At 36.6% G+C, this 25,784-nt stretch overlaps 1 protein-coding gene across 1 annotated transcript in view; it reads right to left on the reverse strand.

The window, feature by feature from the left end:
• WNT10B (Wnt family member 10B) overlaps nt 1-20,173 on the reverse strand; it is a 28,350-nt gene extending 8,177 nt beyond the window's left edge. The window contains exons 1-3 of the mRNA XM_072398475.1: nt 19,971-20,173; nt 8,377-8,537; nt 1,101-1,363 (exon numbers count right to left, since the gene is read on the reverse strand). Coding sequence (XP_072254576.1) covers nt 1,101-1,363; nt 8,377-8,444 — 331 coding nt within the window. The 5' untranslated portion in view covers nt 8,445-8,537; nt 19,971-20,173. The remainder of the gene's footprint in view (nt 1-1,100; nt 1,364-8,376; nt 8,538-19,970) is intronic.
• Between the last annotated feature and the right edge of the window lie 5,611 nt (nt 20,174-25,784).

Genomic DNA, 25,784 nt, shown 5'->3' on the forward strand with positions numbered 1-25,784 from the left:
GCCTTTATTGTGGGGAAGTTTGCTCACACATTTAAAGCTACTCTGCTTTCTGATTACATCTATATTTTATTGTAGGCTTATATAACAACACAGTACAAAGTAAAATGGTGTACAATAGCCTGCGGTAAACTTTTACCATTATGACTAATGACTGCTAATATCCCAAAGATTGCTCTAGTTTCTTGAACAATATATGATATACTGGAAATAACAAAACTTAGCTTGATAAAAGTCTTAACTGAATCAAGAACACTGAATTGGAACAGCTAAAATATGTTTAATGTGATACTGTGATAGGGTTAGATTCTTTTTTGAGTTTTGTTGGTCTCTAGGTTTCCATTGGGGAGATTTTCCCCTTTGTCGACTTTTGAGACTGAGAAAGAAATAAAGGATGAGTCCAAAATTTTAGAGTTGTTCCCAGAACAGTTGAGAAGGTGACACCTGCTTCATGGACAACTCCCCGAGAGAGGAATTCCCCTCAATGGGATTCTCTTCTAACGTCCTATTACATTTCTGTCACAGTAACTGATGGAAAACTTCCCTAATAGTACAAAGACTGCCAAAAATAAACTGGCAGATCTTTATAACTCTTTCCAAAACTAAAAAGAAGGTTTTGGCTATGCATACAATAAAGGGACAGCAAATGAAAAAGTAAGCTTTGTCTGATGGTATAATCACTTGTATATATTGAGCCTTTTCTTTTTTTTAGAAAACCTAAGTGACTATGCTAAGGTTGAAATGCTGTTACTAATTATCATTTTTTTATGAAAAGATCCAGTATAAATTAGGAATAAATAAAACATTATCTAGTAAAACAGATATTATCCATATTAGAAAGTAAAACTTTGCATCAGGGGAAGATGACTTTATTAGAGGCAGAGCAGTTACTAATCCTAAAGCGTGGATCTAGGGGCCATTGTGGCAACTAACCATAATTTGGCACCATTTAATTTGGTGTTCAATAAAGTAAAGTTTTCAAAACGGTACATTTTAGTAGAAACACTTTATTTTGCATATTGGGAATATGTTTGCAAATTAACTATTACTTTGCCAATAAACCCCCCCGACCTAAAAGATTGCATACAGTCAAGATTGGTTACCTCTCTTTAAGATGACACTGTCATGTGGAACCTTCCCACTGGTCTCCAAAGTGGAGCAGTTCCAACGCTGGCCCTTCAATTGGTGCTGACATTCATGGATGGCAATTTGGATTCCCTGGAGGGCCGAAGCTGTCACATCAGGGTTCCGCACACAGAGTCCCATCTGGCGTTTACTTAGGCCAGGCAATGTCAGGCAGACGGTGTTGGGAGTCAATATGGGGTCATTGGGTAGCCTCAATCCCAAAATATCGTTGCACAGGACTCTAAAGAGTATAGGAAAAAACATTACTATTGTACTATGCACAGAAAATCTGCTCAATATTTTATCAAAATTGTCCAGACACTGACATCCATGTGCACTAACCTAAGGTTAAAACATTAATATGATTTTCATTCTTTATTAGCTGTGCATCACATATATCCTACATTTGTAGATAATTCATCAATAAGCATAGGAAGAAAAGATTCAGCCTTAACATTTCTTTATATATAGAATTATGTATGGCATGTAATCTTGGAAAGACAAAAAGTGGGCGGTATGGTGGCTCATGTGCTTAGTACCTCACCTGGAGTCCCAGGTTAGAATCTCAGCCAGGACACTATCTGCAAAAAGTATCCATTGCCACCTATGTGCGTTTCTCTGAGCAATTTGTTTTCACGCCTCCAAAAATACATGGGTAGGGTAGTTTGCTCCCCCAGAAATTGTTTTTGATACATGTGGAAAATAAGCAGCTATATTAACGTGCTGACTGCTGGCTGCTGAGCATGATAATGATAATAAAAAAATACAATTAAACAAAGAATTTCTAAAATCTGGAAAAGTAATGGTGATTTACAAGATCTAATAACAATACATATAATATATAATAATAATAATAATACAATGTGCAGTAATATATATGAGAAGATACAGAGGTTAGCATAGAACATGAAGAAACCTGCCATAGGAAAAATAATGGGGCTAACATTTCTGACTTCCTGACCTGGAACAAGTATACAGATTGGGAAGTTGGAGGAAGCCACAATTTCTTATCAGTCTCTATGTTCTTGGTCAGTGTTTCAAAGTATTGAATTAAAGCTCAGTTCAAGCCAAAACATTTTATTTTGCATCGGGTATATGGCAAAGGATAAAGCCATGTACAGTTGTCAGATTACTGTCACTGGAAACAATCTATTGTCATTGTTTCCAGTGATAGCTGCATAAATATGGTGCGCACTGTTCTACGGGGAGGGGAGTAAGGAATGAGTGAGTAGCACCTTGCTGTGCTCTCCTCAATAGGAAGGAACGGTGATTGAATCCTGTTGGTTATTTACCAATCCACCAGGGTTGATCAGTAATGGGGCACCATGTTAAATACTCCTGACCTGCTGCAAGATGCCCTTAAAAATACTTTGTGGATGGCCAAATATTGTGTGCTTTCAATTGTATATTGCCTATATTTGGGGTCAGTTTAGGATGATTTGAGTGCCTTTGCAGGTGCATCAAAGGATAATTCTTTAGCCAACCTAAACATGCTGAACAGTCCATATATTGATCTGTCTGGTTAGTGCCCTACATGGGTAACTTAATATGTTACATACCAGATAATTATTTTCCCCTCCATTTGTTGTTGCATAACTAAGTACGTGTGATTTGTTATGTATCACATTCAGTAGGGTGGATGGCCCACAAACAGACTGGATTGTGATGCTACAATCCTAACTATCTGATCTGAATTGTGAATGCAATGTGCTGATGTTTTCCCAAATATCTCTTAGTGGAGAACATATCATGCACTGGCACTCAGCTACAAGTAACTTCTATTAAGATTACAAAGCTAAATTACATCCATGTTTAGCAGATGTAGATGAAACCATTAGGAGCAGGATAGGACCTGTCAAATACATTGGTAATCAATAAAAATGCAAGGCCTGAAGAAATTTACATTCCAGTGTATGTTCTCTTCCATAACTCTAGGCACTTGTTTTATTTGCTACTGTCTGATCCTAGAGACATGTGAGGAAAGGTGTGAAGAATGACTGGCATTGCACATTACAGTATAACATTTTGGGTGGGGCAGAGGTGACCCATCTCTCCCATAGTTGTGGCTGTTTAGGAGTTAAACCACGTCTGCTCATCTTGCCCTGGGTGGGGACAGAAGACTGGCCTCTGTCAGAAACTCTGTGGGACGCTCCCTGCAGGGTGGGAATATATTTGTCTTCACTTTGGAGCTAGGGCTCAGCAATTTCTCTTTAGCTGTAGGAGGGGCAGGAAAACAGAATTCTGAGCCAAGGGACCAAACGACAGATCAAAACATGCCCATGCTGAAGGGAAAATAATTCATGTTTTATAACCTCAGCAATAAAAAGGAGATTTTTTCCAAAACAGCAAATAAGAAAGTAATAAAACATACATAGCTATACATTACCAAATGTGTAATCCAATAGAGGGAAAAAATGTGCACGTGACAAGATGGGGCTTTAAATGTCAAAGTATAACTGATGTGACATAGTTCAAAGACAGTCACACAAAAATGTTATCATTCCAACTATTGACTGATTGTTTTCACAGTGCATCTCCATATAAAGAGAACCTGTCATTATGTTATTACACACTTAGAGTAAAAATGAAACCCCTATTCATGCAGAACCCTATTATGGATGAAGAAAGAGTTGATTGAGAATCTTTATTATGTAGAAATCTTGTGTGCAGATCTATCATCCTTCTATGTCTTTACTGTGCAGAATTACTTGCTCCTATCCTCTATCAGTGAACTGGAAATTCCAAGGACCATTCTTTTTCCAAGTCCACAATAAAAGTTCTTATCACCTTCCTTCTGCTGGAACCTATAACTCCCTATAACTTCATAATACATAGTCACTGCTCATAGCAAGTGCGGAGCTGCTGACTTTAGGAATGGCTAAGACTGCACATTCTACAGGTCTGCTAATTGCCCAAATTCTTCTTCCACCTTTCAGTAGTCAATTTTACTATATTATTTTTAAATCATGTGAATTTAATGGATTATTATTATCCTTTATTTATTATATGCCAACATATTACATAGTGATGTTCATAAATACAGGAAATGGAACTGTAATTTGTTTAAATAACAGAAAAAAGGTCAATGGATGGGTGAAAAAGATGTAGAGACAATAAATGTAGGTAGGCTGTGGTCAGAAAGGGGAAATGCTGGGTTGCTGATGTTGGTACAAAGTTTAGAGAATAGAACATATATGCTAAAGATAGAAAATACATGTTTAAGCCTGGAAAACGGAGGAGTTGTTGGGTCATCAATTTCAATGTTGAAGTCTGCAAGGATTGGAGTGGACAAATCATAAGCGAGAATGTGTAGGAGCCAAGAGTTGTCTAGCATTTAGGAGCCTAGATCAGGGGATGATAGAAAACCGCAACAAAATGAGGAAGGAAGCAAAAAAGATAGATGAGATCTATGAAATAGAACTTTAAATGTCATCAATAAAATAATTATAGGTAATAAATACATTGTTTAATGCCTGTGTAAGAAAATCATGTAATGGTGAAGTCCCCAGGTATCTGGCCAAACTGTGAACATCCCTACAGTAATACTAATCTTAGTACCTGAAATAATGTCTCCTATGCAGAGGAATGGGTGAGTTCCTATCATGTGGATCTTTAATTGTTGTAGGGTTGTATTTAATAGAGATCATGATAATGACTATGGAATACACAGGGGGAATCAAGTATATACAGCATTAGGCAATGTAAATATGTTACAAGGTGGCAAATCAAAAAGAGTCATGAGTAGAGTGGGAAAGATATCCGTCGCCACTATGGAGGAATCCATATGCACAATTTAATGTTGATTCACAAGATATCACTTGTTAGCAGGCACACTACATGGATGGGAGAAACATTAACCAACAAGAACAGATGGACCAATCATGCTGCTTGCTACTTGGTTTGGCACTGAACTAGCATATTACTCTTACACTTCTGGCCACCAGCCCCTATGGCCTTCCAAGTTAAGTTTAAAGCCCCTCCTAATGCCCAATATGGCCCTACTGGAGAGCAGCACTTTTCACATGTTGTCACTTTAAGATAGAACCTAACATCAGACTATAGGAATAAAACAAATGAATAGCTAGGCAGCAGTGACTAAAGATGGCAGACGCTGATGTACTAGTTAGTTAAACTGCAAGAGACTTCTTACAATGCCAGCAAGCACCACCGGGCATTTTCAAGAAGCACTTTACTATAGACAACCACATACCATAGAAAAACCACAGATGTTGCTGCAGCTAGGGGACTAACTGCAATCTCTTTGCTGTGGTGCTACCAGGCAATAGTGGCTGCAGGAAGAATGGTGCAGTACAGAAATGCCTGGATGGAAACCTGAACTACTCAGCTGGTGGATTAGGCATCTTGTATGCATTTTACATTGTATTTCTTAGTTTTGATTTGATGTTATGAAAGGAATGAGGCTTATAGGCTTTTCAACACATGTACTACATGTCTGACTATTTATATGCTTTCTCCAGCATGTTTTATATACATAAGTGTGCTGAAAAAACAACTAATGAAGAGGTTTTTGTATTTGCTGGCAGGCACGTATAATATATGTTTAACAGGTGCCAACACATATAGAAGACTTTTATCTTTAGATCTGTGTGAGAATTTTGCTTTGTTAAAACATGTTCTTTAGGGATCTCAGATTTAGTGCATTGCTATGCTATAATATATTTTTACTATAAAGAAAACACACCATGCTTGTTGTTCTGCAAACAGGATGACAATATTTAGTTTTAGTACTTTGTCCTAGGATTTGTTTTAGTAGAAATGTAGAACTACATATGATTTAGATGTGAACAACCAAATTTTACACTAAATGTCCCCGTTTGAGGAAGGTCATCTCATGACCCCTGCCCCCAAAATATGGAGAATGTTATAATGTATTAATAGGGACAATCATGGTATCAATCATCTGCTGTAATTAAATCATTGGTATACAAGAGATTTTTGCCCTTACATATAGTTTCTCTGCAGTTTCTGAAATGTTTATTACCTATTTGTATCCCTCCCTCACCTATACACCACCACTTATTTTCTGGTGAAAGGTGAATACTTTTAACACGCATGGTAAAAGACTTTCATAAATCCTATCTTGACAGCATGCCTAAACTTTCAGGTACTTCATTGCCATAGGGAATAATGGTTGACATGCCCATCCAACAGCCCACAGTCAGAAAGTAGACACCTGCTAAAGGTTAACAGGCTGTGATTTATACATCTATGCTATCATCATAAATGTCAAATTTAATTGCTATAGCCTAATAAAGTAGTGTGTTATCCCAAGCTGTGCAATATAGCTGACAAAAACCCACCTAAAGCTAACTGCTAGTATAAATTAAAGGAGAACCCCACTGATTTATAGAGAAGCATTTTGTAAGACAAATAAAATAACTTGCACAGATTTAAGCAAAACAATAAAAGGATTGTGGGGTTACTGGGGCATATGGAAGGAGGGAAACCCACAGAACTGGCTGAAAAATGTCTTAGGGAGATTATTAGTTCAGATAACTTGTTTAGCCTTTTGTTGCTGACTCCTTCTGTGCTGAATGTTAGGCTACGTACACATGTGCGACAATTAATTGCTGGAAACGAACAATTAACAACCAATCGTCCAATAATCGTTAACAAAAAAGTGAACAACGACTGACCAACGATGACGAGGAATTTCGCTGGAAATGAACAACCTTTTGGCGGATCTGATTGGGCAACGATTGTTCACTATCTATTGTACGGTGGTTCTGTGATCGTGGATTGTTCTGCGGTACACTTTCTCCAGTACACGTCACTTCCTGCATCGTTCAAACGATCGTATCTAGTGTGTACATTATTGGTGGTACATAATTGGTATTCCTCAGTTCAACTATACAATTGGAAAGGCAGTTTGGGATGTTTTCATGGTTGCAGACTAACTGGGACAAATCAACAAATGTGATGCACATAATGGTGCTATTGATTTGTTTTTGAATATCTTGTTTTGAAGCTGTAATTAAAAAGATTTTGGATAGTGCTTTTAGGGAAAATTCATGAGGTGTTTAGGGTAGATATTGACATGAACCGACAAATATGTTGGTGTTGTGGGAGTGAAGTAGAAACGTAGGATAGTTTTTTGTTTTTTAGTTTACTCTATTTGGTACATTGGTTGTGTTATTTTTTGTATGGTTGTAAATTAATTAAATAAATACAAACATATGGGGCTAACTAACTCTTTTATTTACAACCCCCGAAGTAGTGTCCATTATAGAGCTCAGATAAACAGGCGGCCATATCTACAGGTTATAGCCCGTGGTGGCTCAGGCGGCTCTTCTGCCCCCTTCATTGTGCTGAACACGCATGGCCTTCTTACTGCAGACCCATTGTGGTGAAGATGTCTACTTGGAAAGCTTGCAACTACCATGAATACCACAGATCTAAGTGTGAAGAAGGTCCATTTAAGAGTTATGAATATGTATGGACCTATACAAAAAGTTCTAATATAGCAATTTAAATGGTTTCTCTATCACACCAACATTTTTTTCCCTGTGGCTGCCTGGGGAAGGGGGTCTCTGATTTGGGAATTAAAGGTGAAGACCACCAAAGTAATTATGGTTCTAATTCCAACCATGGCCTCTGCTGCCTTTTTTTCTACTAATACACCATTATACCGGTCCAGTCCTAGTAAACTAAAGGGTGAAACTATAAGATTTCATTATTGAGAATGTTCCCAAAATTCAAAGTGAAAAACACTGTGTGTATATTTCTATATAATGAATAGTTTGTTTCATATTACAATCCAACTACAGTATTATTGTTACATAATGAAGAAGGTTTTAATGCATCCCAAGACACCTACTTTAAAAACACATCAATTAAAAGACAAACAAATGGATGTACTGCCAAAGCAATCACATTCCATCATGGATTAAATTAAAAAGTGAAAAAAAGGGGAAACCAAAATTTTTTTACCACATACCAGCGACCCATCTCATTTATAGCCAACACCTAGGGGTGTGCTACTTAACCGAAATGTGTTCAAAGAAGCAACATTTTAAAACTCCAAGCTGATCTCTTTTACCTAAATATCTAAAGTATCATAAAATAACAATACATTACCATTTATATCACATTTGTTTAAATAACCCGAAAAAGGGACAATGAAAAAGTTCCAGGAACAGATAGATTTGGAACCAAAAACAGGAACACATAAAAGCTGTGCAACTGTCCTGATGAAAAGATGTTATTGTCACATAGAATTGGTGATTCTTTTACCGGCTGCAGAGCCATATGGCGATGGTAAGAATCCAGGGCCAGGTTTCTGTGTGAGTGTCCCAGGCCATCCTCTGACCTTTCAATGGACGGCTGTGTCAGATGGTGAGGCTCCTTCTTCATCTCCTGGCCCAGGAGCTCCCTCTTTTGTAGTCTTGCTGTGTCTGGTAAAGACAAGAATAAAGAGTATAACATTGAGAACTCTGTCTGGACCTTTCAGTTTAGTTTTCAGATATAATTCATCTTAATATTTCATGTGTAAGCCTCCTAAAATGCTGAGAAATTATTGCCGAAGAATCAGTTGTAGAAAAGGTCGGTAAGGCCTTTTAGTTTATATTTGCAGCTACAGAACGCTTTCTGGTGCCAGACAACACATGGCAAGGAGGAATAGGCAACCTGGGCTGCAGGAGTGGGGGCAGCACAGGCCAGGGTAGGATGACTCTACTGCGGGTATTGGAGCTGTACAGCAAGATGACTTGTCGGACTGTGCACTTCCTGTGGTGTGTAGCAAATGAATAAGCCTTACTTTTAAAAATAATACTTTGTGCTGAGGTGTCTTAAAAACTTTTATTTGTTGTATAATAATCAAAGAAGTTTTTCCATGGCCCAGATGACTAAATTACCTTCAAACTTGTACAGTTGTACAGGATTCTCTTCTGTACCGGAAATGCATATACTGATTTTACTGTATACTGTAAGCACCTCATAGTGTGCATTAGAAGCTGCAGTACAAAAGGTATCATCTAGTCCAGGGGTAGGCAAACTTTTATGGCAACTGGGCCATTTCAGGGGTGGGCGGAAGAACACTAGGCCTGACTCTGAGTCCCGCCCTAATGGCTTCGCCCTACCAGGGAATGCCCCTGAAGTGAAATCCCTCTCCTCCATATGCATTGCAGGGAGCTTTCCCTATTTACCGCGGCGACAAAAGTATCAGGCCTGCCGCAGTAAATAGGGGAACCACAGCAAGGAGCTCCAGTAGTTCCTAACTCCCCCTGGCAGATTCAGCCAGCAACCCGCAGCTCCGGAGCATTAGGCCAGATCAGCAAGGGGCGTTAGGCAGAAACCAACTACCGACTAGGCCGTATCTGGCCTAAAGGCCGGAGTTTGCCCACCCCTGTTTTAGTCTATCCATCTTGGGTTTTACTGTCCCTGGCCCACCTCTTTTTTGTAATGGCTTTCAATCCATTGTGGGGGTTTAGCTTCACATGCTAGTGTCTCTTTTGTATAGAGAATGACAACAATCCAGTAATGTCACATGGTTTCAAAAGGGGCAATGTGAATGTAAATGTTTTATTCATTCATTTTATTAGCGTAATATTGATGGAGGAACGATTAAACTTTAGCTTTAAAATATACTGTTACAACCCTTCTATCACTGGAAAAGTACAAAGATTTCTTTTGATTAACATATGATAACACACCCACATAATTTATGGATTATTACCTATACAGATCAGACTAAAGTGTATATAAAGCAATAAATTTACCTTGCTGTCTGTGTCCCTTCTACGAACATTTGCCCTGATGACCATTATCACTGAGACAAAAAGTAATGAATAATCATTTCTTCATAATTCATTTTCTACTAATCTATTTCTAGGGTTCCCTCAACACACTTACCTTTAGAAGGTAAGGAACTTTATGTATGTAAAACAAGAACTGGTGAGAATCTCCCAAAATATTGGACTGAAGAACTGACATCTCTGATATGAATCTAAAATATCTTTAAATGTTAAAAAATAATAACAGTTATATGTATTCCTAATGTTTTTAGAACCCAAACTCTTCAAAATGATGGCATAGATATGTTTTCTTTCTCTGCATTTAATTCTCATGGGCTGACTAGGGCAGCTTACCTTCAGGGCAGGATTACTATTAAATTTCTGGAACACTTTTATGGAGCCTTTCCAATGAACAATTAGTGCCAAAGCTATGTATAAAGGAAACATATAGTTACAGAGTAAAATACCTATGAAAGGTACATGATGTTATACATATTATAAGGCATATGCAAGGTAACAGACACGCAGCATTTTGGATTTAGGGAGATTTCCCTGGAGTTTAATTAATTTAAATGTCCCACAATTAAACCATTTTTTATATGTTGGCCACAAGATGGCACACCACTATTTATCTTTCCTAGAGAAAGCCTTATCAAAGACCCCACAAGACCCACTTATTAATTGTTTCATAGGGTATAAAAAAAGCTGATATGTCCTTTTTATGCTTTAAACTTGTTTTCACTGCACGGCAGAATTTAGGTCTCAGCTAAATAAGATTAAGACCTCACAATCCACAAAAGCCTCATAAAATTTAATTCAATAAATATTTTAAGATTTAAGTATTTTTCCAACATCTCCTATATTATAATCTATTGGGGAATCCACATCAGCCAAGGCATCCAAGTAAATATTCATGCATTTGCAAAAAAAAAAAAATTTTTAGTTTTGATGCCAATTAATTAAAAATCATACAGCTATATATGTTTCAAATGTTGCTGGTGACCTTTGGTGTTGTCTTGGTACGAGTCTTTGTAAGAACGTCTGGTGTAATTTTATATTAGTGGTCCATGAGAGAAGGAGCTTTTTAAACTGATGATCAGTGGGAATATCCCCTTATGTTAGTGGTTTATGATTGAATAATAATTTGAAACGAACAATCAAAACAGCGGGAAAAGAAAAATAGCCAGTGAATATTATAGTGACGTCTTACATTGGTGTTTAGTGGAGGAATGTCCCCTTACATGGTGTTTACTGGAAAAGTGATTTCATGCTTTAGTTGTCAGTGGGAGAGAGAACCCTTCATTATTGGTAACAAGAGATGGAATGCTCCAACATCTCATGGAGCTAAGCCTGTTACAGGATCAGCAGTTGTTGCTAGTTTTCAGATTATTGCATGGAGTCAAGGTATGACTGACGATTAGTTGGAAATAAAATCAGGACTATATATTAGTGGCTTCTAATTTCTTAATATTCTAAGTAATATACACTTCTCTAGTCCTGCAAATGTATAGAAAAAAACTATAGTATAATATCATCCAATATTACTTAAAACAATATCTAGAAACATATACATAGGATGAATGGGCCAATTTAAACAGAATAATATAGAATTATATTTAGATGAGCAATCCCCAAACCCCTGCTGGTCTAGATGTTGGGTTTAAAAATTAAACACCATGAGCTAGTTAACAGTGTTGCTGAATCCATTAGAACTATTAAATGATGTATATTTCTATTTTATGGATCCAAGCTACTGCTTTAACCCAAGGGCAATTAGGGTTTTCCAGGTGGTCTCTAGAACTGGTTGTTCAGCTAAGGGTGCCCAACCAGAATACAAGATGAAAAAGAGAAGCTTCATCCTTATTCGAAAACCCAAGGTATGGAAATTTGTAATGAAAAGAAAAATCATTAGGTGGAGAAGATACATGACTACCTGGAAAACCTTTGAACACTACAGGTCAGGAGAGGAGAGAAAATCATTATCCTAATACTGCAGAAGGTCAGTTACATGGACAACCTATAGATAACACGTGTATCAATTCTTTTGGAACAACGCAGATCAAACACTACCCTGCAGCTATGCTAATTACTATCACACGATCCCCCTCCTGTTCACAGAATTTGGGCAGACAGAGCAAAACGGTGGAGGGTTCCTCAGGCTGTACACAGAATAGAAAAAATGTTCCTACAAACAATCCTTACTCCAAAGCTTCTTGGTCTTTGCCAAAGGAAGTAATGGTATAGTTGGAGTCTGTTTAGTCAGCAACCTCTAAAAGCCAAAAGTCCGTTACTAGGTAGTTGAATAATGGAAGTAAGGTATCAGTGGTCAAAGTTGAGAAAAAAGTGGGTCAGTAGCAGTGGATCAGACAGGTTAAGCTAAGTGACCCCACACAATGACTAAACGGGTACTAAAAAAGCAAGAACTAAGGGTTGGACCTTCCTCAAAAGTATACGCAACCATTGATAAGTCATGCATTTATGTGGTAATGCACTCTTAATGACTTCACATAGGTAAGTTTCATATAGGTAGTATTTTAAACCCTGCATGTGTCATATTTACTCATTACCTAAGTATTCAAATCCTTAACAGCAAGGCTCAGAATGTTTAAGGCATCATTTCTAAGTTTGGCACCAACCTACCAAAGCAGCATTAAAACACAATCCTCATCATTGTCATTCAAAGTTCAGTTTCACTGCTCCCAATTACAGACATTTCAGCCTCTACTTTGTAAAAACTTCAAGGGGTAAATATCTTGCTTCTTATGCAGTGCTTCCTCATAAGATCTAGTAGAAGGGGGGCACCTAATGAGTGAAGGGGTAAGGTGATCATATCTGAACCTGGCATTGTCTTTGGACAATCATGTAGTAGAAATGAGACGTGAAGAGGACAAGAGACTCAATAATGATGGTGGGATGCACAGCTGGGAACTTTGTTGAAGCAATTTCCCAAGAATGATAAAAATCAGTGACTAACTCAGTTCACCAATATACATCCATAAATGGAAAATGACTGGGCAGACTTAGCATTCAAAACAGGAAATTTATTGAAATTGTGAGAATTCTATAAATGATGATTAACTAACCCGAAAAAAATGCATATTTACACACATTTTGTGGTGTGGTTTTCATGAAGGATACCTTCTGTCTATGCGTTTGTACAATGATGAAAATTCTGAATTACTAATTGCTGATCAAAGTACTGTCTCAGGAGTTTTGAATCCTGTTGTTGTCGGGGTTCTGGCTCTGCAGGTCTGGTGTCCATGATTTATGATTCACTAATTAGTACGGATACCCACCCTCCCTCTTATGTAGATAGATAGGAAGCAGATTTAGGTTCTGTATTGGAAGTAGAAAAGTGGCAGAAGATATGGCGCACCATAGCTAGCTGCTCTCCAAATGTACTAATGCTGGAAAATGCATACAAAGTGCTGTTTAGGTGGTACTTAACACCAGTAAGAATCGCCAAATTTGCAAATGGGAGCGACCCGTGCTGTTTCAGAGGCTGTAAGGACCTCGGCACTTTTCGCAACATATGGTGGGATTGTCCAGTGATCAAAAAACTCTGTATACGGGTTTTCAACTACACACGATCGGTTCTGCATGTGTCTATTAGGAGGGACCCTTGGACTGCACTGCTCCACAAACTAGGTCCTACCTTTTCTAAAAGTCAGTGCAAACTGATCTCCTTTATTTTTCTAGCCACATGTCAGGTGATAGCAGAAGCATGGCGGAAACCCTCTTTAAGTTTTCAAGCAGTGCTGTCTAGGTTGTCGGATACCATGGTCTTAGAAAAAATGTCTGCTGTTGCCAGTGATTCTCTGCACAAATTTTATAAAGTTTGGACACCTTGGTTGGACCATCATACCGCCCCTGACATAGACCGTAGGGTCTTTCAATTATGATAAATGATTGTTTTTATTTGTCATGGTAGTTTCTAGTACATTTCTTTGTTTATTTTTTTGGCTAGTTTTAGTTTATGTTGTTTGTTTTTATATTTTAAGTTTCTACAAATATCATGAACAATATTGGTATTGTTTTCTTTTTCATATTGTTTTTTTTTTTTGCTTTTTGTATACTTTGAAAAATTTCAATAACAATTATTAAAGAAAAAAAATGCATTACACATAGTGAAAATAAAGCTATTTCCCAAAAATTTAAAATACCAGTAAAAAAACCTAGAAAGATAAAGGGGAAGTTAGGGAGAAGGCAAAGCTGAAAAAAAGGTGTCTGGATGGGCAGGGAGCAAGAGGCTGGCAGAAAATAACGTACTTGGTGTGTGACAGCAGCAAGGCTGGGTGTAAAAGCAACTAGAGAAAGCTAAGGATATAACGTTGCACTAAATAATACTAAGCTAAAAGTGAAAAGAGGTGGGCAAAAAATAAAGCAACTAGTCAGAGGGTGAAAGCAGCTGGGCAAAGCTGTACAAGGTAAGTAGTAACTGGGTATAGTTGATCCTTTTTGCGCCTATAACCTAATCTAAAATGTAATGTAATGTAATCTTCAAACCATTGAACAGTGATATCACATGGTATAGGGTGCATTTGCTGAGATGATACCTGTGACCCTTAAACTCATGTTCACTACATGGTTTAACCATCAAACAGCACATACCGCAAGTTACAAAGAAGTTATACATTGCTGTATCAGTTTTGATCATTTCAGGTTTTGTTTACATTGCATAAGTCATATATCAAGTTAAATTGATTCTTTAATATATATAAAAAATTTGAATGTTTCAAAAAACAGAAGCACTTTTTTCTCTATGACATAAGTTTTACCAAAATTTGCCACCGAATTGTGCAATTTAGAATGCCAAAATAATTGTACCCCTGTAAAAATAGATGCAATGTGAACTATATGTACTATAAAACAGCAGTTTCTGTGACATCCATATATCCTTCGGCACAGGATTAACTTTTCACAAAGAGGATCCTGAGAGGGTTAGGGGTCACAAGAAATGTTTGTGAGATGGCAGCCTTGGGGTAGGGCATCTCTGGCAGGAGCTTAGGGCTGATCTTCAGGCACAGAACTCTGTAGTAATGTGTAGGAATAACACTCATGTGGCCTAAGAATGGGTAGTAAAGAAGTTTATAGACATATATGAGAATCATATCTACAGACTTTAAGAGACCACTTACATTACAAGAATCCCGACTCAATGGTTCTACTCAATATTATATTAAACCTAACTGATAATGCAGTTATGAGAAAAGTTCCCAGGTTCAGTAATGGGGAGATGACTTTTGTTTTTATACAAGGTGACCACAGACTTCACAAGAATCTGGAATAATAAATACATGTATGCTTTAGTAACTGCTGTTGCTCCGCTATACCCTCAACAACTTCCATATGCCTTACTAGTCCTACAAAGGCATGCCTGCACTGCTTAGATAAAACAAGCAATCCGATCTATAAATTGAGAGTATTGGTTTGATTTTGTTAGTTTTAACTGCAAATATGAAAAAAAAAAATATTCTTTAAGTACCTAGTAAAAATGATAATCTAGCTAATTATCAGTGCCAATAATTATTGAGAGGGATGTAAGAGTCATGTATGGCTAAATTTTTGACCCTTTGAAATAACTTTTTCATCACAAGACCTGATTATCACTAAAGGCAATGTAGTATCAGATATCTAACCTTTGTGATTTCTGGATGGGAATTTTATGTATTTGTTGGCAAACATTGTAACAAACAGTGTGCAATAAACAGAAGCCAAGGATGTAAGCTTGTATTTCCATGGTGGCAGCCTAGATGTGGGAAACACTTACACGCTGATATAATTAAACGGTGCTCTGTGGGGTCCATTGGTAAAAGTAAATAGGGCTCAGCATGACTATAAAAGTTAAGTAATACTAAACCACTGATTAAGCCTATGAAAGACTTAATACTAAACTGTACCCTGCATGCTTCACTAGAGACACTGCATGTGGTTACTGAAAAGCCAATGTACTGGGACTGAACAGTACCCTCTGCAGGTGTCTCTGCTTGTCTGGTTAGCTGGAAGTTTGGGTAATCCTTTGCAGGTATCATTAGAGCAGGTTTAATCTTGTTATATGTTTATTGTAATAGGACATGCTCATTTACTATTAGGAATTAAAGCAAAAGTGGAGCAATTTTTGGGTTGGATAATTACATCACATAATCAAAGGAACACAAGAAATGAAAACAGTTTGATAGTTCTTTGAGGCATTCTGCATACGGCAGTCTTCTGATCTCTAAAAGCTTCCAAGTTTACACTGATACAAGGGAGGGTGTGTAGAGACTTCAGCTGTGTTCCAAAACTGACTTGTTTCTCACAAGGTGTTTAGTTACAGTTTGTGTCCCCAAAAACCGTAAGCCTCTTAGGGAGTGGTTATATAAAGTCTCACAAATGTTTTCCTGCAAGTGAGCCTAGATAAGAATAGTTATAATATATGTGGGAAAATAGAAATATTTAGTGACATGACTATGGACTTTGTAAAGTGCTCTAATATGTTGACACTATATAAAGATGAAATAATAATAACAATAATCAATAGGTTGCCCCTGGAAATACAAAACATGAATGTAAGTTAAAATGACTTTATTATGTTTTGTAATGCATTATAACAGTACACCATTTTGTGAAGTTAATTGGAAAATGCCGGTCAATGAAAGCAAGAAATACACAATGAGGGATTCTTCTAAAACACAGGCCCTGTTTAGGACATTGGATTTCCTAATGAATTTTTTGCACTGGAAAATGCAACCAAATCTATGGCTTGAATGAGCCCACATGCTCGATGGTGGTCAGATCAGTGAAATGGTGATGTTGTGCCATGAATGCAGTGATCAATGTCCCTGTAAATATTAAGTAATATATATATATATATTTAGTTATGTAATAAGCACATGAACCAATTATACATCAGATGACCTAAAGCTGTCATTTGGGTTATATTTACATTTGATCTATTAGATTAGTAACATTTACCAATAAGTATGTGGTCACCAACAATGATGGGTTCCATTTATATTTAGCCAGACAGGCCACTGATCTATATAGTTACAGATCAGATTTAGGTAAACTTGAACAAATACAGTAAGTGGTTTGCCACAATGAAAGGATTTGACCACTGAAAGATCATTCGAACAAAATATCCTTCCATGAACAAGCATAATCATTTGTGCCGACACTCCTGGCTGACCTATCTCAGAAAGGATAACTGATCAGTTTTAAGGATAAAACACTCCTTCACACATATACAATTTTTGGGAATCCCTTCACCCCAGATTTGAGACATGAGCCTCAATTCACAATGAAACATGACTGTTGATGTAAAACATAACTGGACGCGCTGAGAATCTCTGTTACATTTAGGTAATAGGGATCCTAATCTTGGTGTTTTACCTTTCTAAATTTAACCTGGTGTTTTGTTATGTGATGATAGCTTACAATTCTAGTAGAAAGCAAATGTTATAGTCCCATGCTCATTCAAGGCGTGTTGCTCAGAATTTGCTGCTGGTTTACATTAATAACTTTTATGTATAAAGCTCAAACATGCAATGCAGCACTGTACAATAAAATGAGCAGCAGATGACAAACCTGCATACAAAACAAGTGCAAACTATGACATCACTATGACACAAAAGGAGAAGATGGCCCTGCCCAATTGAGTGTATAATCCGTGAAATTTTTGCCCCAACTCTAATAAAGTTTTGTATTTGGATACTTAGGATAACCAGCCGTATTGAAGGCACATTACATAGCTTAGTTTGAAACTTTCTACTTGTCTGGTTACACCCTGCGTAATATGTAACATACACAGGGCTGATATTGATGATTAACCCACAAACACCATAATTTCCTTTGTACTGATTATAATAATAGTACTGTCTGTGTTGGCAATAGAGGCATCTTGTAAATCAGTGTTAGAATAGAGTTTAATGATAATACATACTATCAGATTGTGGGAGCTGTATGTTGCAATAACAATTATTAGTCACTAGAAACTAGATAGTCACAGAAGTGGTATAGACATACATGTTCTATCCTGAAAATGTGCAGATACTTCACAATTCTGGGGCAGAAACAGATCATTCAGAAGTATTGCACTATAACATAAATATGGTGCATGGTCTAGTTCCTAAAATCACCTACCTATTCATAGATCAGTGAAACTTCTGTAATGCCCCTCCAGACTCTGTACTGATTGACTGATTTGTTGCATTAGGACAGTGAAGAATTTGATGTGAAGAACAGTATTTAATAGTTGTAACCTAAAAATGAATGCACTTTATATAGTGCACATGATAACATTGTTATGTCAAGAGATACCAACTAATTCCATGTGAACTGATAACTGGATATATTGTAATAACAATAGTTTTATATATTGTTTGTGATAACACCATCAGGTCAAGATGACAAATTTACTGATTTCATATGATCCATTTATTAAAATTTAAAATGTAGGATTTTATTAAAAATTAGTTTTAGTTTCCATTTAAATATGATGTTCGGGGACAGACATAGTAAATAAAATCTAAAGATCTCAAATTAGATTTGTCAATGAAAACCTGAGTTTATCAGGCTGAATTCATTGTGTTGTAGCCAAGAATTCTATATCTGTCACAGTAATCTCTGAGAGAGTTAATGAATCAGAAACCATTACAATGCTCACACCTATTCGCCTCTGTGTGTGCCAACTTGCCAAGGCCATGGGACTGGGAGGATCCGAGGTGTGACTATATTAAGGGGTGTATTTCCCTATTTAATTGCTGGTCTATATCAAACTATGATGTGAATTTCATAATATAATCCTTGCAATAATTTATATTTAAATCAAAAGCATGTTTAATCATAGACAGATAGATAGATTGATAGATAGATAGATAGATAGATAGATAGATAGATAGATAGATAGATAGATAGATCAATTGATCAATCGATAGATAGACTTCTTTATTAGGTGGGTTATTTGTTTTGGTAAACACATTAATTTTTTTTTAATCTATTACATGGTTAACCATTCCATGTGCAGACACTGTTGTAGTATGACAGCAGAAAACTTTCTATCAACAGAGTTTATCAAAACTCCAGAACATTTCCCCTACTGTATGTCAGTTTTCTGATATTGCACTTTCTATTGACACTTAATTTCCAATATATATATTATAATGGCAGAGGGTTTATATTGGATGCAAATGCAGGAACCTTTTTCCTAAATGCTTATGTTTTTGCCACCTTTACCCCAACTGAACATGAACTGCTTTTACTGACACATCAACTGCCATCCCAACCAATCTCTACAAATCGACAGAGCAGTAATATATCTCATAGTTACATTTTATTAATATGTAACATCACCTCTGCATATATTGTGCCTCAATTCATTTACTTCTAATACTGATTAAGTACATACTTAGCTAACTGTCTGTGAGTACCTGGCTCGGCTTGCAAATGCTTCTCCTGAAAATGTCCAAAAAGCAACCATTCGGCCCCAATCGTATTGGGTTAGTATCTCCTATCAAATTAATGTCCTCTGGATTTTTAGGTCTACGTTTATTAAATTGCAGCATTTATGAAAAACACATTCCAAATTACCAAACATGAAATATTTTTCTTTTTTTACGGTTTTGTAGTTTTATGTGCAGCTTTGACAAGGAAATTAGGGCGATATAGGTTTAGGTAAAGCAATCGAGTGTCCCTGGACATAATTTTAAAACAATGATAATGAAGAAGGCTGCAATTGAGCAGTTGCTAGCATCCTACCCCTTATCCTATCCTACTCATTAGTGCCATTGTTATCATTTTATTAACAATACAAATATTACTGTTACTAAGCTATGCGGACATAGAATGAAAGGTAGCATCTTTGTTATTCTAGCTCAGCAACAATGTCCCTGGAAATGATTAAAAAAATGGTGACCACATGTGTATGAAATGTTGAGACATGTCTTTGTAATGCCATTGGCAAGCAGAAACATTTTATATTACATAATGTCATAGCAATGTATTGTAGGACAATATTATTAAAAATCATCAGTAAATGTAAAGCTTTGAGAATTTTTTTTTTAGCGGCTTTTGTTATTTTGACCTCAGAATGCCCCTATGTGCCCTTTATTGTCCTACCTTTGGCTCCAGTGTTTGTTCCTTGCTTATGTGCTGTAGATGTTTCCTCTGAGCTTATCAGTGTGTCCCATGATGAATGGAATCCTTTAGGTCCAGCTATCCTCGCCTGTTCTTCCAGTGCATCTCTCTGTGACGTTGTCCCGGTCACCTGGTCACAAAAATTCCAGGATGGGATGACAGGAGAGCCTAAAGCAGATTCTTCAGAGATGTCTCTGGCAGAATCTCTTCTCTGTGTCTGTAGTGGATCTGGATAGTGCATGCACAGCCACTCCCTGAAGTCACTTTCCACTCCCCCCTCTATCCATCCACAGGATTCACCTCTTTTACTCAACTTTCCTATCATTCACTCCTCTCTATGTTCCTCAGGATTTCCCTGTGTAAGGTGCTGCTTCCCTTTGAAAGTTTGCTGCTTTGGGGGATAAGTGAGTGAGGGATCACAGGTCAAAGTTGAACATCAATTTGCTAAGCTATAAGTGGCAACTACTACCTAAAGAGATCACAAACATGATACGTGTAAAGTGAAATATGCAATGTACAGAATTGAAACACATAATATTACACCCAAAAAAAAGTTCATCACTCTTTTTTATTACAGACAACAAATAGTATGTACAGATCACTTTTTCAGCTTAAATGTTTTAATTATTTCTGTTACAGTCATTTTTGTGAGTTTTACAAGGTTACAAGGTATAACAACAAAACGATACGATGAAAATGACGTAACATGACATAATACAATTTAAGTTATAATGTAAAAGAAAAATTAATGCATATAATGTAATAAAGATGACTTATAAGACAGAGATAATTCAAAAAATAGGTAAAAGGGAAGAGGAAAATAAAATGAAATATTCTTTCAGGGGAGATATATATACCTGTATTATATATAAAGAGTGTCTATAATAAATTTAGTATAGTTTACCCGCCGGTCCCAGAAAAAGTTAGTTTCTCATTTAGTTTCTTGTTAGTTTCTTATTTAACATAATATTACTATTTTCTGAATTACTATTTTATAAATGTTCCAATTACTTCCTTATTATGGCCATTGATTGCTGCTGTTTACATAGTAGGTGAGCTATATGGTTAGCATTCAATATTTGGTGCTTCGGTGTCACAAGGCCAACAACCAAAAGCATAGAATTAAGCACTGCAATGGGATTTGCCTTTTTATTGCAGGTTACTATTCTAATATCACTGTCTTGTGTAAAGATTTTGATTTTATTTAAAAAATGTTAAATGGTAACAAGTACTCCAATCATTATTGACTATGCATCAGTTGTGTGTCAAACAATTGGAATTTGCAAAAAAAGATAGTTTACATCTATTGTGTATACACTACATAAAAAACACAAATTTAAAAAAAATCATGGTATGTAGGGGTGATATGGGTGTCAGCTAATAGAAGTAAAAAATAAGGAGGACATAAACTGACAATACTTTTTTTTACTTATACCCCATTAGCATTAGATGGATTTTAATTATTTATAATAAGCACAAGAAGAACATTAGACTATAATTGCTGTATACAGCATAAAGGTAAATAGTTATTTACCAGTCTCAGGGCATTCCTCTGTTAAAAGGTGATTTAAAGCGGACCATTCACACAAGATTCTGATCATATCTTAACAAGAAGACCTTTTCCTGATTACCCTTTTGCCTAATGATCAGTATTCAATATATGTTAGTCAATTTGCCCTTATGTCTGTTATCAGCACAGAAAATAGAATGCATGTTCACCCTATCATGTCTTATGACAAGGATGGGCCACAGACATAAGAGCTTACTAGACCTATGAAAGGACTTTGCATAAAAGTTCTATTTTACACCGAAATGATAAGGAGCCAGGTAAGATTGAAATGATGCTTCCAGATAAAGAAATGAGATATGTATGCATTCTGTGTATAAATTATTAACTGACTATGGATCCCTTTTATTGTATGAATTATGGTAAAAAAAAAAATCAGCTCTACAGATCAAAAATCCACAAAAGATATTTCCTATAAACAAGCATTTGAAATATTTTAGGTCAAATTTTTTTCTTTTGATATTGGTCTCCTATGTGAACATTTTTCTTTACTCAGGAGCATTATTAGTTGTATCATATTGTATCATGTGACAATATCTTCTGGAGAATGGCCTCTTTTCTATATAAACATTTATTACATATTGTTTCTTTGTATAATTCATTGCCTTTTTTTTTTGCAACAAAATACATTAAATTTCTTTAACTGGATTTGCATAACACTGTTTTAAGAGACATTTCAAGAAAAAAAAAACCTGCATTATGTATAGCCTCAGGGAAAAAAGGCCATTGACGATCATTAGCTTTTGTGCTCTTTATCAATAGGCTGTAAACGTGTCAGCTATCAGAGGGTTTATGTCCTAAAGCAGCCTACTTCAACATTTTCACCACACAGGAACCCTTGAAATATTTTTTAGGTCTCAGAGAACCATTGCAAAAGAATAATTAAAACTACAGCTTTAGTAGCACAATCAGTAGGTTTAGAAAAGTTTTTAAAAAAGAATAACTATCCTGGTCTTCCTAGTATATTTGACACCAAGATTCGTTTATAATCTATATATAATCGATATAATCTAGTTATATGCTTGCAAATGTTTTCTGCGTATGTTTATAGAGTGTGGGGGGTTACAAAAAGCAATGGGGGGTGGCAACCGTGTATAGCAGATTTTCGTTTATCATGCATGATTTTGGAACAGAACCCCCTGCGATAAAATATCATTGTGTCCTCTTACATAAGTGATCAGGGTAAATCCCACCACTTACATTGGTACTCAATGGACTAATTCCTTTTTCATTGGTGGTCAGTGAAAGATTGATTACAGTCTGTCTAAAGTGGTCTTTCCACATCTGTTCTTTTTTTTTTTTAATGCGCTTACCTTCAGAGAAATCTTCAATAAATACAATCACCATCACCAGACAATTCCAAGTTGTTTTCCTCTTATTCGTCTTGCCACTGCTTTCCTCTCATGTCCCATGCCACCATTTATATATCTGGCATCATTGGGAGCCAATTGCCTTATCCTGGATTTCTGAGAAGAATGGCACCTGCTACTTCCAGTATATGTGACTTGGATATCCCAGAAGATTGCAAGATTTGCTGGTCCATCAGCATTGCTAAGGTGAGAAACAGGAAAAGCAGACAGTAAAAAAACCTAAAACAATATTTTTTTCTGATAGATTCATAATAAGGAACCACTAGCACCCTCAGAAGGTTAAATGGTTAAAATATGTGCTTCTTCTTAAAACATGCTTGTTGGAGGGGTCATCTTTGCACACCCCTAGATGTATCTGTAATATCTGTAATGACAATGTATTCACAGAGACATCAGTATAAATAGTAAAACAATCACATATTTACATGCAACATTATGTACATTAGTTGTAGCTCTAATTCACATTTATTGAACCCATTACCTTAAATCTGATCAAATGGCAACACCATGGTGCATGACACTGTCTTTGCGTTCGCTGACAAAATTCAGGTAAAATGGTACAACACAGTGAAAAACAATGTATCAGGTAAAGTTACAAAAGTCATACCCTGTTCCTTGTACACAGCTAGGACTAAGTGGTAACTAGAGTTGTTTTCTTAATTAACACTAAAATGATTGTATTAAAAATAATATTTCTTGCAAAGAAAACATTGGATAATAATGTCGCCTGCTTCCAATGTCTGCCAAAGGTAAAATGCATCTGTATCCAGACTATGAACATTAGACAGCAGAGCCACAAAAGCACATGGCTCTGATACAATGGTGATTATATATGCAGCTCTTCAAGTTCAACCTGATTTGCAAAGAAGCAGCAAAGCTTCGTATTGCCATTCCTTTGATGTATATTTAGGACCAATGGAAAAATCCATTGGATACATCTTTTGCATGATCCAGAAGAAAATGTCTCAAGGGTAATAAACATAAACATCTGGATGTTAACAGCATGCAAGTGTATATACACAGCACTCAATGAAAAGTTTATTTAACAATTGGATTGTGTGTGCATGATCTGACCACTGAAAATGTAAATCCAGTACTATACTACAGTACAGTACACAGAAGGAAACAAAATGGAAATGAGTAAAATGCTATACTTGTTGGCCCCATCAAAGTAAAGAAGAAATGTGCTGGCCTACATTTTCAGATCCTGCTGTTTTAAAGGATGAGGCCAATCATACAAATGGTACCTTGTTTTGAGGCTGGGTTCATAGTGAAGTCTACCAGTTTGTTGATATATATGACATGGCTACATATATCATACACAAAAGAGATATTTACAGTCATTTTATGTACCCCAGTGATTTCTGCCCACTACTAATGTAACTGAGGCCAATTTTCTACATTTTCTAGTCTATATTAGATATGCATGTGAAATAAAAGAAATAGCCAAACAGTATCTCAGAGCCAAGAGGTTCAGTTGTGAAAGACCAGACCGAAAATTGATTGTTGGTGTAAGGTGTGGTAGTTGCAATCTCAGAATGTGCTGTCTTTCTGGGAATGGGTGGATAAAGGTTGTACCTTATGTTATGTGCATTAGTTTATCAGAAACTGGATGTGAACTAAAAACAAAAATTCTAATAAGTGCTCGGAGACCAGCATTAAAGTGTATGTAATCCCTAATATGTCACACTTACTGCTGCTTGTGTGTCCCATCACCAGGCGTCTTGTATATTCCAGGGCTGAGCTCCCACTGTGGCACACAGTCACTGGCACTTCCAGGGTAATGCAGCAAACAAGTCAAATTAGAGATCTCCTGATTGCTGCAATCATTAAAGGCATAGTAATGTGGTGCTCAGAATTTAGGCAACACCCTTCTACACTTATACAGTTCCTCTCTACTCCAATAACTGTATGCTTTGCAGTGGCCCCTGTCCTTTCCTGCATTCATTGAGCCTCCTGTGATGCCATGTATCCCAGCTTCCCCTCCTGTGTTATTTGTCTCCCAGTGTTTCCTCATACTGCTTTTCTTACTTTTTCCTGCCTATTCCTGTTTTACTGCCCATCCTGGCTTGCTGGCCTATTTCTTACCCAAAGATTGTCTGTCCTCCTGGTATTTAGCTTCTTGGCTGCCTGCAATTAGGGATGCGAGAGAACTTAAAACTCGACCGCGCAGCGAATTCGGAAGTTCTCGCTTACCGAATTTTAAGTGAGAACGGCCAATGTAAATTTGCCTATCAAGATCGAATTTTAAATTTTAAAAAAACCCCACTTTTTAGAACAGTGTGAGATCCGCGGCACTACAGGTTAATGCCAATATGCATGTGCCAGAGCTACCCACTGTACACCAATGATGTACTGGTTGGTTTAAGCTGAATTACATACTAGAAAACCTTTAGTTATTCGCAGACTTACCACTAGCTGTAAACATTCATCCGTATGTACAAATATGTTTAGAAGATATATGTTACATTTGATTGATAAAAAACACCTAATCAGGTTTTTCATACAGAGTAACCCAAGTGAATGATCTATTTAATACAGTCCAATGATCCATACTTCAGTCAGCATAATGTTCTTTTTAAATTATAATGAAACATTTCTTGAACACACATCGGAAATCATAATTGCACTATAAAGCAAATTTAATCTATGTCAATCATCAATCTTCCCAGAAGCAAATATCAGCAAAAAGAAGGATGATTGTCGCAGGCGATACATTTTTTGGCTAAATGACTACATTTATTTACAGATGCAAGCTTTCAAAGCAATTTAAATTCCCTGTCTTCAGGCAATGTTGTACAAATAAAATAAAAAATCACAATCTTTTATAGACACACAGAAGCGCAGCGCACATGAAGG

Source organism: Pyxicephalus adspersus, chromosome 1 (genome assembly GCF_032062135.1).
Source record: "Pyxicephalus adspersus chromosome 1, UCB_Pads_2.0, whole genome shotgun sequence".
Lineage (NCBI taxonomy): Eukaryota > Metazoa > Chordata > Amphibia > Anura > Pyxicephalidae > Pyxicephalus > Pyxicephalus adspersus.